The sequence below is a fragment of the Cebus imitator genome, unplaced genomic scaffold (genome assembly GCF_001604975.1).
Source record: "Cebus imitator isolate Cc_AM_T3 unplaced genomic scaffold, Cebus_imitator-1.0 Scaffold185, whole genome shotgun sequence".
NCBI classification, from domain to species: domain Eukaryota; kingdom Metazoa; phylum Chordata; class Mammalia; order Primates; family Cebidae; genus Cebus; species Cebus imitator.
In genome coordinates, this window is record NW_016107500.1 from 2179424 (window position 1) to 2194155 (window position 14732).

Here is a 14732-nt window from a genome sequence, read left to right on the forward strand (position 1 = left end):
GCGGGGGCGAAGCTGCGGAGGCGGGGCTGCGGGGGCTGGGCTGCGCGGCGAAGCTGCAGAGGCGGAGGCGGGGCCGCCGGGCCTCAGGTCCTCAGGCTAGGAGCCGGACCGCCGGGGCGGGGCTACGAAGGCCGTGAGACCTCCACCTGCCCAGGCATCTCAGCGAGGGCAGTCCTAGGAGAAAAGGGCTTGGGCCACAGGGAGAGGACATTCCAGTGTCGACCCGTTTCAGTGTTTAATTTGCTACATGCACACAATAACACACAGGTAACAGGAGATGATTAAAGAATAGTACATATTGCATTACAAGTGAAACTACTAAAATGGATATAACAAAAATAAACACAGAAAAACAATACCTAGGAGGGTGAGTTTATGGCTGTGGAAGCTGTAATAGTTCAGGGCATACATTCTCAGCTCCTAGCCTTCCCTGATGAGCTTGTATTTCAGTTGTGTATTCGTAATTTACGGTGAGATTATCTCAGCAGCAATTGATGACTGTTAAGGGGAAAGTGATACTTGTATTCTTAAATACTATGTGAAAATTTTAAAACAAAACCCGTTAGGGATTGGATTCAGTTTGTGGTGGAAGGCAGTAAACAGCTTACCTTCTCCTCTTTCCAGATTTCCATGGAAATGGATCAAGAGGTGGGACAGTGGGGAAAGCCATCTAGACACCAGAGCTGTGACTCTCTAAAGACAGAAAGCAGCTGAGAAGGCAGAGGCCGCTGGGGGCAGGGCGGGGGCAAACCTCAAGGGCAGAACACAGCAGGCAGCAATGCTCAGGGTACTTACCAGGCCGTGTCTCCCACAACTGCTGGGGGCATCCATGTCACCTGGAGGCACCCCAGATTTTCAGACTCAGGGGTTATGTGTGAAGCTCTAGAACCTCCACTCCTAAGAACCCAGGTGCGATATAGCCTCCCCACTCTTCTCCCCACTGCAGACAGGCCCCGTGGAAGGTGCAAATAGAGGATGCCTGGTGAGGGCTGGGCCCAGTATGAACGCTGGTACTTTCACACCCTGATGAGGCGCATCTGTGCGCTTTCGGGAGGCGTGGTGGCCTGAGCCAGGGCATTCCAAGGTACTAACGTTTTTAGTTAAAAACAAAAAGTTTTTGCAAGGGACGTTAGTACCTTGGAATGCCCTGGCTCAGGCCACCACGCCTCCCGAAAGCGCACAGATGGGGGAAATGGGGGAGGGACGGGGGGGGGAGGTGGGGAGAGAGAGCATGGGGAGAAATGCCAGATATAGGTGAAGGGGAGGAAGGCAGCAAATCACACTGTCATGTGTGTACCTATGCAACAATCTTGCATGTTCTTCGCATGTACCCCAAAACTTAAAGTGCAATTAAAAACACACACACAAAGTTCATAAAACCAAGCAAAAGCATTCATTTTCATAAAACTGAATTCTATGAGCTTTACGGCTCTTCACTCATAGTTCTGTTTTTGTCTCTATTATCAGAACTTAACTGCGCTATAATTAACTGCAATACAGTGAGGGCTCTTTAATTCCTCAAAATTCCCCTTGGAGGGGCAAGAAAGTGAACTTGTTTGTTTCACAATTATACACTCTGAATTTCTTTGAGAAAGCGTCAGGCAGATGGAATCAAGCAAGAGAGGAAAGCATTTACAAGTTTATAGATCTGACTTTTTCAACTTTCTTCCAAATGTTTAAAGCATCCCTGCTTGAAACATTGTTGCATTCTTAGTCTTAGTGAGGCCAGCTGATTAGATTCACGGTATGATCTCTATTCACACTACAAATTCTTTGTGATATGGTTCTACACAAGATAATGGGTCAGGAATGTTTGAAAAAAGTAACGTTCAATGTGGGCAGGGTGACTTGATTGACAAGCTTCTTTGACACCAGTTCATCAGGTGACAGCGACACAACCTGCCCATTCACTTCCCTGCCACCAGCAGTTACTCACCTGACACTTCTTTTTTTTGGTTATGTTTTGTTGTTATTTGTGCTGTTTTTTGGTCAAAGCACTTAAGTATTTGCTTTTTAATTTTTTATTTTTTGAAATATGCTCTTAAATCATGAATTTTACATGTTATTCTATCCACATATTTTCCCCATTTACTTTTTGATAATGGACCTAGGAAGTACAAGGAATAAACATGAATGGAAATGTTTCCCTGATAGAAAGGCGCAAAATTCTGCACCCAGACGGCCTCTCCAGTTACGAAGGTTCCTTCCCTCCGGATGGCTCGTTCACAGGTGAGTCTACAGCGCCCTCTAATGGCTACAGTGCAGTTCTTTCCAGGCCGAGGTATGAACTTATTTCTATTTCATGTTCCTTAAAAATTAAACTTGCTGAGGGATACTGTCAATCTTATCTTAAAAAAACAAATTAAACAATGCAAACAAGTACTTGCTCTGTGGAAAATGACCCTCCGAAGTAGGTAATCATCTTGAGCTCTGTCCACATTCTGTGGGCCATCCTCATCCTCTTCACTGATGCTTAGCTCTGCACCGAAAGGCTTATCAAGCTGCAGGGGAACCAGCTTGAGCCACCAAGCACCAGTGTGGTCGAAAGCCTCACCCAACTCCAGGCTGAGGTGTTCATTTATTTTTGTGTTTATAGTTTTCTTTTTTTTCTTTTTTTGGTTCAAGTAATAAAACTTACAACAATGTTCTGCTTGTGTACCAGAAATGAGTAACAGCTTAAAACCTTTCCACTCTGGGGTTAACAGTACCATGGGCAACGTCAAGCCTATTTATCATCAGTGACTATGGAGTGGATGCTGCCAAGTAAACAAGGAACAAGTACTGCAAGCACGAGTCAGCACTGGCGCTCATCAACAGCGGTGCACCTCTTCTCCACTAACAAAAACACATACGCCTGCTGAGGTCTACCATGTTTGAACGACCTGACAAATCCACTCACTGAGCACAATTTCCACAAACTCAGCCTATCACGCCCTGCTCTTCTCTCTGGTCACTGCCACCCAGCGACACTCACCTCACCTAACCTTGCAGTTTCCGGCCGCATAGGTAGCCAAGTGCCTGGATGGCGAATGATCGCCAAGGTTACTCCCACACCACCTCCTGCCCTGCCTTTCGTCTTCTCCCTCTCCTACGGCCCTTCAAATTATAGGAGGTACTGAGGGGAAGTTATTTTTCTCCCTAGGTGAATGCAGAAACACACACAGAGCTTTAAGTAGTCTCCATACGCTATCAACTTCCAAAGCTTTGCCACATCCCTTCTATAGAATTTTTCCTGTAAAGGATCCCCGCCATCTCCACTTGGAGGCCTCATGGTTCCCATGTTCCAAAGGGAAAGCTCTAGAGTCGTGATTCCTACCACCTGTAATTCCTAAACCTGTGCACCTGTCCCCAACCTCAGATGCTCAACCTAGTACCCTGGGAGTCTTCCTTGATTCTTCCCTGCCACTTCATGAACACAGCATCAATTTTACCCTGATAGATGTGAAGTCCATCTGCTCTTAATCATCTGGACCCTCACCACCATCAATCAGCTCCCAGCTCCACCTGCTGCAGTCGCCTGCAAACAGGTCTCTCCAACTCACTTCTTGCCCTTCTCACATCCCCTTTCCTCAGAACAGCCCTGGGGAACTATCGTTATGTGACACCTCTGCTCAAATCTCCCTGGAGCCTCGACTGCCACTCAGCATGAAAGTGCTGCTAGCTGTCCTGAGTGGCTCGCAGTTTCTTATTTAACCTATCTCAGCACTCACAGGACTGCTGCCTTGCAGGGCTGCACTCCCCAGTCCGGCAGGGACATTCCTCCTGCCTGCTATCAAGACTGGGTCCCTCCATCCAGGTCCTTGTAATGTTAGCCCCTCAAAGACCCCCCTTGACCAACACATGGAAAGAGGTGTCTACTCTGCTAGTCTATATGCAAATCTCCATGTTTTCTTTGTTGCTATTTCCCCTATTTATGATTGTTGTATTTACTGGGTGATTACTTAAGATTCTCCTCTACCCAAATACCACGTGACTGGGTCCTCCCAGCAAGGCACCTGGCAGAAAGAATATGCTCAATATATTGGTAGTAAGAATGCCTCTATCAACACAAAGCTGCCAAAAGGGCAACCGAGTGATTTAAAGATTTCATTTATGCCCGTTGTAATTACTTAAGGAAGGAGTAACAAAATTGCTGCCAAATGCAATTGTGAAAGGGCAGCAATTGTAATTAAACAAAAAATCAGATCATGGGTACCTGTGAGCACTTAATTATCTGGCATCTGGTATCACTAAAGAGCATCTCCATAAATACTCAAAGCCCGGTAAGTACCGGCAATGCGATGTTTGTATCACCAGGAAGCAAGTCTCCTTAGGAATGATCATCTTCTTCTACCTTTGGCTGGAGTGTCTTCTTCACCTTCGGTGGAGCACAAGTAATGCCCAGTGTCACTCTGATCATCACAACAGTAACATCTATGGCTTACTTTTATTTTTTATTATAAAAAACACATACAAGAGTTTTAAGAAATAATGAATATAAGACAAATCAAAACCATGGTGAGTTATTAAACCCAGTTTCTATATACAAATACTAAAATTCCGAAAGTGGAATATCATCAAATGTGAGACACATCATAGCACGGTCCATATGTACACGGCACAGAGCTCTCCTGCGCTCATCTGTGAATTGCTCATTTACATGTCACTGATATAAAAATCTGCAAGGGAACTTCTGCTCTTCAGTTCTCCTCTTCCTGATACATTGTCACATATTTTTAAGGAACTTTAGGGATATGAAGAAAATGCATTAAAGTGGGTTTCTGCTAAGGGAGCTCCATGTTTTGCTCTGATCACTGACGCACCACATCTTGAGAACAACTTTTGCAGCTCATTCCCAGCTAAGACAGCAGAAAACTCTAAGTTTTTGCCAATTTATTTTTTCCTAGTCACTCATTGGAGCACAAGTCCAACAATAGCTCAGGAACTAAATCATGTTTTTATATTGGTAAATTCATTATAAAATGCCACTCAATTTTAAAAAGCCACTAAAAGGACACTTTCTGCAGCAAAAAAAGGGCTAAGTTCAAGTTTTTGTTGTTTGACCAAGACACAACAATATAACCCATATGTCACATAATCACAACAGCCTTAAGTGAAATGTATGAGATTTAGGGAAAAACGACTGTGGGACTGCTTGTTTCTCCTGCCTCCGTCCCGAACAATAAGGAGAGCCTCTGGTCTGTTTTATCTATTTTATGTCTATCTTTTTTAAACCTCTCTTGTATTCTCAAAGCTGATCAAACTATTCGTGTTCAAAATGTGTCAAGGCACTTCTCAAGCCTCAGTGGCAACCCGGGTCAGCCAAGCCCCTCTGTGCTCAGGGCACTGACTTCTTCTAGGCAACTGACAATTGCAGACGGAACACTTTTGGAGGCCTCTCTCCGCCAGGCTTCCAGGATCTTGGAAATTTCTGCTGGATTGCTGGGACTCAAGTCACAAAGAGCGTACACGGCTGCTAACTGTATACCCCACGGTATATCTGAAAAGAAATGTCAAATCAGTCATAAAAGAAGAAAATATCTGTTATTCAAAATTTTAGTGATGTAACCTACTGAAATGCTATTCAAATACAGAATACTTTCTGCCAGCAATGTAAATTAAATATTTTTTAAAAACCCATAATCAAAAAATTGATCTAAGACCTGTCTACAAATAAAAAAGAAAAAAAAAAGAAAAGCCTGGCAGCAGCTGTCCATAGCTTCCTGGCCCAGCAGTGTCCTGAGGACTGCTGTGGCGTGTTTGTAAAAGGGAGAGGGCCTCAAGGTTCCCAGTCGCCCATGGCCACCACTGAGCTGCCCAAAACAGCTCTGGAAGGATCACACTCCCATATTTAAGTTTTAATAAACTGTGATCCTAAAATATTCATTAAATGTATGACTCTATGAGATATCCAAGGAAGTATTTATAAATAGACTTTGGAAATGAAAAGCATAATAAAATGAGATATATAATGGAAAACTGTTTTTGTATTATACCATACTTTCACAAACTACAGTATAGTATATGATTCTAGATTATAGCTAGGTTATACATTACAGTATATTATCACAGTTCTCTTTTAAAGTAAGTTTATTTCAAAGTTATTAAAATTTATTTTAGTTAAAATTTAACTTACTTAAATAATTTAGGTTAAACAAGTTAGAAGTTGAAGTTTATTAACTACATATAGGTTGTGTATTCCTACTCCAAAAATCTAAAATCCAAAATGCTCCAAAGCTGAAACTTTTGGAGCACCAGTAAGACCCACAAAGGCAATACTGAAGGATTTTGATTTTATGATTAGGGACACTCAACTGGTAAATATAAAGGAAATATTCCAAAATCTAAGAAAATCTGAAGTCTACACTTCTGGTCCCAAGCATTTCAAATAAAATACACTCAATGTGTATCTCAGTTTTCTCCAACAAAGCAAACTAGCACCATTTCAAACAACACAATAGCCTGCACATTCAAACATTAATGCTGAAAACTCAGGCAGAACTGCACCTCTTAAAATTACTTCCTCCCGTAAACTACAAGCAATGAGTATGGTACATAGTAAGGCCAAGACTCAAACAAATAAAAAAGTTTAACAGTAAGAGAAACACAAGAGGTTAGAGAGAATTTTACTAAATAAGAGCACGTGGCACTGTTTAAAGAGCTAGGGCTCTGAAGAGGGACAGGCCTGGGCAAACAGCTGGAATGGCACTCCCTAGCCTCACCTTCAGCAAATCACTCTTCTCTCTGAGCTTCAGTTTCCTTCCGTATATAAGAACGACAAGGCCATCCGGTCAGATGGCTATCTTGGGGTTCTTGTCACGCTGTGGGGCAGTGCCATGCACAGGGTCTAATCAAAGCAGTACCCAACATTAGCTCCTCCTCCTCCCTCATGGGGATGAGGATTACCACAGCTTCTAGGTCACACTCACCCCAGGATCAGAGTAAGTAAGCCTGCATCTATTGGCAAGACAACCCATCAGTCATTATTCTGGCTACTTTCTTTTATGTCAATATACAACCTCAGCTGTAAAGAAGTACACTGTCATATGGAAGAAAGGTGCATCACTTCAGCAGCTGTCCTAAAGGTAAAGAAGGTTATTTCAGAGAAGGCAGCTCAATGAGAAGCACTGTTCTCATTAAGCTCAATATACAGTCTCCCATTGAAAGCTGAAGACAAATAACCTACCATGTTAAGGTAATCTTGGATGTTACACAGTATTTAAAATGTCACTTTGTGCATTTCTGATGGAATGTTACTTAACTGTATTATTCCTTGATTATACAATATTCAAAATAGAAACTAGATTCATCCCTTGTCAGAGTTACTTTGAGTTAAGCTTTTCCCACAAAAGAATAAGACATAAAACTTACATGCTGTGCAATATGTAAATGATAATAGAAATCCCACTATGAAGCCTTGCTTACAAGGTTTCCAGGTTTCCAAGCTCTCTCCAGATGCTCAGTACTCTATGATACCTGGCATCTCACAGTATATCACTGATTTCATTCCGTCAAGACACAGCACCATCCAGGAGGCCTCGCAGACGGCCTAGGTTAAGTCACTTGCCAGAGATCACACAGTACAGTTATAGAGGCAGAATGTTAGCCCCAGGAAAAGAGAGTTCCTTCTTTCTTGGGGAAGCAGTGCCCAACAGGGCAAATGACTATCATTTAAGTAAATAATACCACAAAATACACACATACATTCCAATATTAATGCTGAAATGTTTTGCAAATACTCCCTAATCTATGAGGCAGCAAGAGAAGCACAGAGCACAGCACAGTGTAAGGACCTCAAGAAGGATTTAACTATGAGAAACACAAGTTACTTGAAAGTAATTTTAATAAACATAAGTTTACCTTCATCGTGAGCATGCTGTATAAACATACCGATAACCGAACTAATATTTTTCACAGCAGATGGAAATCCTTCTTTCAAACCCAACTGGCCTAAACGACCTAGGGGAAACAAAACAAAATGTAAACAGTTCAGTGAAATGTTGATTAACTTTTCGTAAGAATTTAAAGTTCCATTTCTCTTACAGGAGGTGATCAAAATGCCTAATCATTTCTTCTTGCATTCACCTATACAGATGATATACTGTGTTGCTTTCTAAGTTATAATAGAATAAACAGAATTTAGAAGAAAGAATGGTTTCACTAGGTCCAATGTGAAACACCTGACTTCTGTTAACAGATCAAAGATAAGACTATGGCCCCACCAAAATATGTATTTTTGGTCTGACACTTTGGCAACTGCTATTACACTACAGAACAGTAATTCTCAAGTGTAGTCTGCAGAAATGTTAGAGTCCTCCAAGTCAAACTACTTCACAACAATGCTAAGAAGTTATGTGCCTTACTCCCAGTGCTGAGATGTGGTCTGATGGTACAAAAGCCACAGCAGATCAAACTACTGGACTCTGAGTGCAAGTGAAGACAATGGCACCTTGACAATCAGAGTTATTCTCCACTGCCAGGTGCTCACGGTTAAAAAGCCAATTTCTCTTAGTCACGATTACTGTCACTAAACCTGGACCCCTAAGCACAGAACTCTGTCACATGCTGTAGACGGCGCACAGGAAGCACTCCCCTGTACACTGAGTGCACTGGTTGTTGTGAAGAAATGCACTTATGCAATTGTTTGTGCTGTGAGTGAAATTAGGCACTTTTTTTGTAGGATACCACTTCTGATTGAAAGAATATTTTTTTCAACAATAAATGAAATGAGCCTGTAACTCAAACGAAATTTATCCTCGTGGTCAATGATAACATTTGAGTTTTTAAGCAAAATTAAAAGTTTGGAACAATTTTCATCAGTTACCCTGAACTTGACAGCTTTACAATATTTAAGACTTTTCTGTGATGAGATTAGTGATATTAATGTGTTTTGGGGTATTGTTGGCATTTGGAAGATCTATGTGAATCAATTATTTTCCTAGTGAATAATGTGGGTTACAAAATCATAAGTGGGCAAAGGGATCCCTTCAACATTTAAGCTAGATCAATGGATTTGGGTGTAACAAGGTACAAAAAGCTCACTGACAGAATTTCGGATTTCACACTTCAAGTAACCTTTAAGAAATTATTACTTGCTGAGTTTTATTACAGTATCCAAAAAGAATATCCATTATTTGAAAAGGTTATTAAAAGATTCTGCCCCTCATCAACTACATGTTTGTATGAGAATGGCTTTTCTTCATATATTCAGTCTCATGTATATCAAGAAGAGATCAGGAAAAATTGCCATCTTGAATCAAACCACAGTACAAAGGTCTGCAACGAGCCAATGCCATTCCCATCATTTTTTGTTTGTTTTGGAAATATAGGTACCTTTCATTAAAAATGTCATTTATGAGTTCATTACTGTTCATTTAAAATGAATAAATAATTTTTCAGTTTTTAATTACTGATACAATACAGAAAGATATAACCTGGAGTAACAATAGTTCTTTGAGGGTCCTCGATAATAACTAACAGGTATGAGAACCAAAGATCCAAAGATCGAGATCACACGGCAGCCAAATTCACTAGAGGCTCAAGCAGGCAGGATGGCGTCCTTCCCATCATTCCCCACACCTGGAGCTGTCCCTTATTCCAGGCGCTCTCCTATGGATGAGAACTTGCTTCAAAGTGGAATCCTGTTTCTTCCATCCAGGCAAGTCCTCATCTTCTTTTAGTCCTCTACTCTTAAGTAGGAGGAGGATTGCGGAACATATCTTGAATGTGCTTTTACAACAATATCATATTGCATGCTCAGTATTCTGTGTTCACATTATCTCTCAATACTACAAATGTCCCACAGGTCTATTTGTGAATCCAGTAGATGAGTTTCATCTCCATTTTAAATGTGGAGAAATTGAAGCATGGAGCACTTAAGTAACTTGCATTACTCTGTATCCTCTATAGGAACTAGCTTAGTGCTAGGTGCGTGCCGCCCGAATACTGTGATACGTAGCAGATGCTCAGTAAATAATTACTGATCAAAGAATATCAGGATAACTCCCAATTTAAGATGACATCTTAAATATGTGAATAATTTCTAGGGAGCCTAGGAAATTGAAAAGTACTTTACTTCAGAAATCAGAAATTTCAAGTTATTGACCACTTTCAAATATCTCTGCAATGACATTCAACTGCTAACAGCATACCACTGGATCTGTCCTCTGAAACAATCTGCCATGGACATTAAATGTACGACTAATAGCAGAGAAAGGGATGTGCATCTAACACAGCTATGACATTATTCAATCATGCAATGTGCATGTGTTCCCAGGAAACATATAACCATGTTATAATGACTCCCTTTCTTTCAATTAAAAGCGCTTAATGAAATTATTTTAAAAGTGATTTAAATTAATGGAGCTATCATCAGGAATAAAATAAGAGGAAATCATGAGTCTAGGGTAGATGATTTGGTGAAAAAGACTCAATATATGATAACCTGACAAAGATGACAGAGTGGCTAAATGATGGAGAAAGAGCTCCCCACAGAAGGTGTGTAAGGAGGCCCAGGGCCATTCAGCCGTATTATAATACAAATAAGAAATGTGGAGTTAATCACAATGTTCATGACCATGCAATCTCCAGCACTGTTAGGGGAGCCTGAGGAGAGCTGAGGGCCTGCACAGAAAGTAAGTCTACAGGGCAGACCCTTTTAATAAACACTAATTAGAAGATAAAGACAGCAGGGTTTTCATTTAAGATTTTGGATGCAAGTTTGCAAAGGAATGGTGAGCTGACACGATTCCAAAGGAAAGGTGACAGAATCGTTAGAACAGACAGAAATCACTGAATAATGGCTACTTCAGTCTGATCTGTAGAAACCTAACATGTGACACATGGTTTTCTAGCTCTAGGTTCCAGTTAATACCAGTAGGGGCAAATTATTCAGGATTTTATAAGCTCTTTGGGGAAGAAAGATGGTATACTACAGCTTTACTTTACATACCACTGAATCCAGTGGTAGGCAAATTTCTGTCCCAACTTTGCTACCTTTCCACTGGATGGCCTTAGACAAAGGCTTAACCTTTTTAGGCCTCAACTCTGTCAAGAAATGAGCACTGCAGTGTGATGAGTTTCTATCCTCCTCATTTCTATAACTCTAGAGCAATTTGAGCATTCCACAAAATGCTCTTTAATAGTTTATCATTAAGGTATGTTGGAGTAAACCCCACGTACTAACCCAGTGACCATTTGCTAACAGCAATGCTCACAACCTGGATCCAACATTACGTATCACAAGTCTCACTGACATAAAGCTTGTTTTATTTTCCATGGAGTAAAAATCTAATTAATAGGATGTGTAAATTTTGAATAAAGACAATTCCTTATTTTATGAAGATTACTATGTGACTTAAGTTAATATTATTAAATCACAGCCTACCAACTTAATTTTTAACTCAATTTTTCAATCAAGGTCCGGTTCAGAAATGGCAAGAAATGTTCACTAAGTTTCTCTTAGGAACAATTCAAATTCCCAATCCAGATGGATGGATGGATGGGGTGTGTGTGTGTGTGTGTGTGTGTGTGTGTGTGTGTTTGTGTGTGTGTGTGTGCTGGGGGTGGGGATGTTAATGTCACTTCTTAGAAATCTGCCAGGCCTAAACAGCAGGCCTCACTCACTTTCACCCCATGCCCTCACTCCACACTACTGTCCTTATCACCCAGCAACTGCGTGGCTCTGAGTCCCACCTCCTCCATGCAGTGCCACGGCACCAAAAAGACAGGCAGGACCAGGCTTTACTGCCGCTTTCCTGCACAGGTGCACGTGTGCACACATGGTAGCCTGCTGGGCTGCGCTCCAGCCTCCCCACACCCATCTTGCTCATGCACATGAGTTCATCAGAAGACCTGAGAAAGGCTTACTCTTCCTGACTTTGCTCTTATTTCGACATTACGCTTTCTAATTATCCATCCTCTAAACGGCTTTTATATGTTTATATATTAGCATTTTATTACATGATATTGTCAATTATATATTATTGTTAATTACAAATTATTCTTATTCTCTGTAATTGTGTTATATATCACTCTTAATTATATAAGTATGCATATATTACTCTAAATAATATAATTATTAAAGAGTCAAATTACTTGGCTTTCAATAGGCAGGATTCTAAAGATTCAAAGGATAGACTTGATTTGAAAAAGATTACAAGTCATATTTTCTCCCAGTTTTCCCAGCACCATTTATTAAATAGGGAATCCTTTCCCCATTTCTTGTTTTTGTCAGTTTTGCTGAAGATCAGATGGTTGTAGATGTGTGGTGTTATTTCTGAGGTCGCTGTTCTATTCATTGGTCTCTGTATCTGTTTTGGTACCAGTACCATGCTGCTTTGGTTACTGTAGCCTTGTAGTAACAGTTTGAAGTCAGGTAGTGTGATACTCCAGCTTTGTTCTTTTTGCTTGGGAGTGTCTTGGCTATACAAGCTCTTTTGTCATTCCATATGAAATTTAAAGCATTTTTCTCTAATTCTGCAAAGAAAGTCAATGGTAGCTTGATGGAAATAGCATTGAATCTATAAATTACTTTTGGCAGTATGGCCATTTTCACAATATTGATTCTTCCTATCCAGGAGCATGGAATGTTTTTCCATTTGTTTGTGTCCTCTCTTATTTCCTTGAGCAGTGGTTTGTAGTTCTCCTTGAAGAGGCCCTCCACATTCCTTATAAGCTGTATTCCTAGGTATTTCATTCTCTTTGTAGCAAATGCAAATGGGAGTTCACTCATGATTTGATTCTGTGCTTGTCTATTATTGGTGTATAGGAATGGCTGTGATTTTTGAACACTGATTTTATATTCTGAGACTTTGCTGAAGGTGCTTATCAGCTTAAGGAGTTTCTGGTCTGAGACTATGGGGTTTTCTAAATATATAATCATGTCATTTGCAAACAAGAGACAATTTGACTTCCTATCTGAATACCCTTTCTTTCTTTCTCTTGCCTGATGGCCCTAGCCAGAACTTCCAATACTATGTTGAATACAAGTGGTGAGAGAGGGCATCCTTGCCTTATGCTGGTTTTCAAAGGGAACGCTTCCAGGTTTTGCCCACTCTGTATGCTATTGGCTATGGGTTTGTCATAAATAGCTATTATGTTGAGATACGTTCCATCAATACCTAGTTTATTGAGAGTTTTTAGAATGAAGGGATGTTGAATTTTCTTGAAGGCCTTTTTGGCATCTATTGAGATAATCACGTGGTTTTTGTCATTGGTTCTGTTTCTGTGATGGATTACATTTCCTGATTTGACTATGTTGAACCAGGCTTGCATCCGAGGGATGCAGCCGACTTGATCATGGTGAATAAGTTTTTTGATGTGATGCTGGATTTGGTTAGCCAGTATTTTATCGCGGATTTCTGCATCGATGTTCATTGGAGATATGGGCCTGAAATGTTCTTTTTTTGTTGTGTCTCTGCCAGGTTTTGGTATCAGAATGATGCTGGCCTCATACAATGAGTTAGGGAGGAGTCCTTCTTTTTCTATTGTTTGGAATAGTTTCTGAAGGAATGGTAACAGTTACTCTTTGTACCCTTGGTAAAATTCAGCTGTGAAGTCATCTGGTCCTGGGCTGTTTTTGGTTTGTAGGCTATTAACTACTCAATTTCAGAACTTGTTTTTGGTCTATTCAGGAATTCGACTTCTTCCTGGTTTAGTCTTGGAAGGAGGTATGTGTCCAGGAATTTATCCATTTCTTCTAGATTTTCTATTTGCATAGAGGTGTTTATAGTATTCTCTGATGGCAGTTTGTATTTCTGTGGAATCAGTGGTGATATCCCCCTTATCATTTTTTATTATGTCTATTTGACTCTACTCTCTTTTCTTCTTTATTAGTCTGGCTAGCAGTCTATCTATTTTGTTAATCTTATCAAAAAAACATCTCCTAGTTTCGATGATTTTTTGAAGGGCTTTTTGTGTCTAAGAGAGCTTTCTAATTAACAGAGCTCATCACTGATAATTCTGCAGAGGCTGGACAGCAGCTTGTTGAAGACAAGACAAAAAATAAAAATAAAAACTAAAGATTCATAGGAGATAAGTAAAAATAAAAACTAATAATACATAGGAAATAAGGAAGGAGAACCAAATGGCCACTGAGGTCCTCTTCAAACATGAGATTAAGAAGAATCCATGTCTCATTTAAAATATATTTAAACCATCATTTAACTTCTGTAATTCACTTAGGTGACCCTTTTGGGCAAGCATGAAAAATCTGGGGCAGGCAGTGTGAAGATAAGCTGTATATAGTTTGTATATCTGTCCCTGCCCAAATATTATATTGAATTGTAATCATCAGTGCTGGAGGTGGGGCCTAGTGAGAGGTGTCTGGATCATGGGAGCAGATCCCTCATGAATGGTGAATGGCTTGGGCCATCCCTGTGGTGAGCAAGCTCTTGCTCTGAGTTCACAGGAGATCTGATCATTTAAAAGTGTATGACACCTCCCCGCCACCCATCGGTTGCTTCTGCTTTCCACATGTGATGTGTCTATTCCCCTATCACCGTCCACCATGATTGAGAGCTCCCTGAGGCTTCCCCAGAAGCCAAGCAGATGCCAGCACTGTACTTTCCATAAACTCTGCAGAACTGTGAGCCAATTAAACCTCTTTATAAATTATCCCATCTCAGACAGTTTTTTATAGCGATGCCAAAAGACAATCCTTTTAGAAACCAAATGAAACTACAGTATAACAACTTATATATCCTAGTGTTTATGTATGTTATTATTAGTATCTAAGAAGAGGTCAATTATAA

At 40.5% G+C, this 14732-nt stretch overlaps 1 protein-coding gene across 1 annotated transcript in view; it reads right to left on the reverse strand.

Annotated features, from left to right (window-relative positions):
- Positions 1-4407: 4407 nt before the first annotated feature.
- The window catches only part of ICE1 (interactor of little elongation complex ELL subunit 1), a 64811-nt gene continuing 54486 nt past the window's right edge, over positions 4408-14732 (reverse strand). The window contains exons 18-19 of the mRNA XM_017546007.2: positions 7840-7938; positions 4408-5479 (exon numbers count right to left, since the gene is read on the reverse strand). Of these exons, the coding sequence (XP_017401496.1) occupies positions 5298-5479; positions 7840-7938 (281 nt within the window). The 3' untranslated portion in view covers positions 4408-5297. The remainder of the gene's footprint in view (positions 5480-7839; positions 7939-14732) is intronic.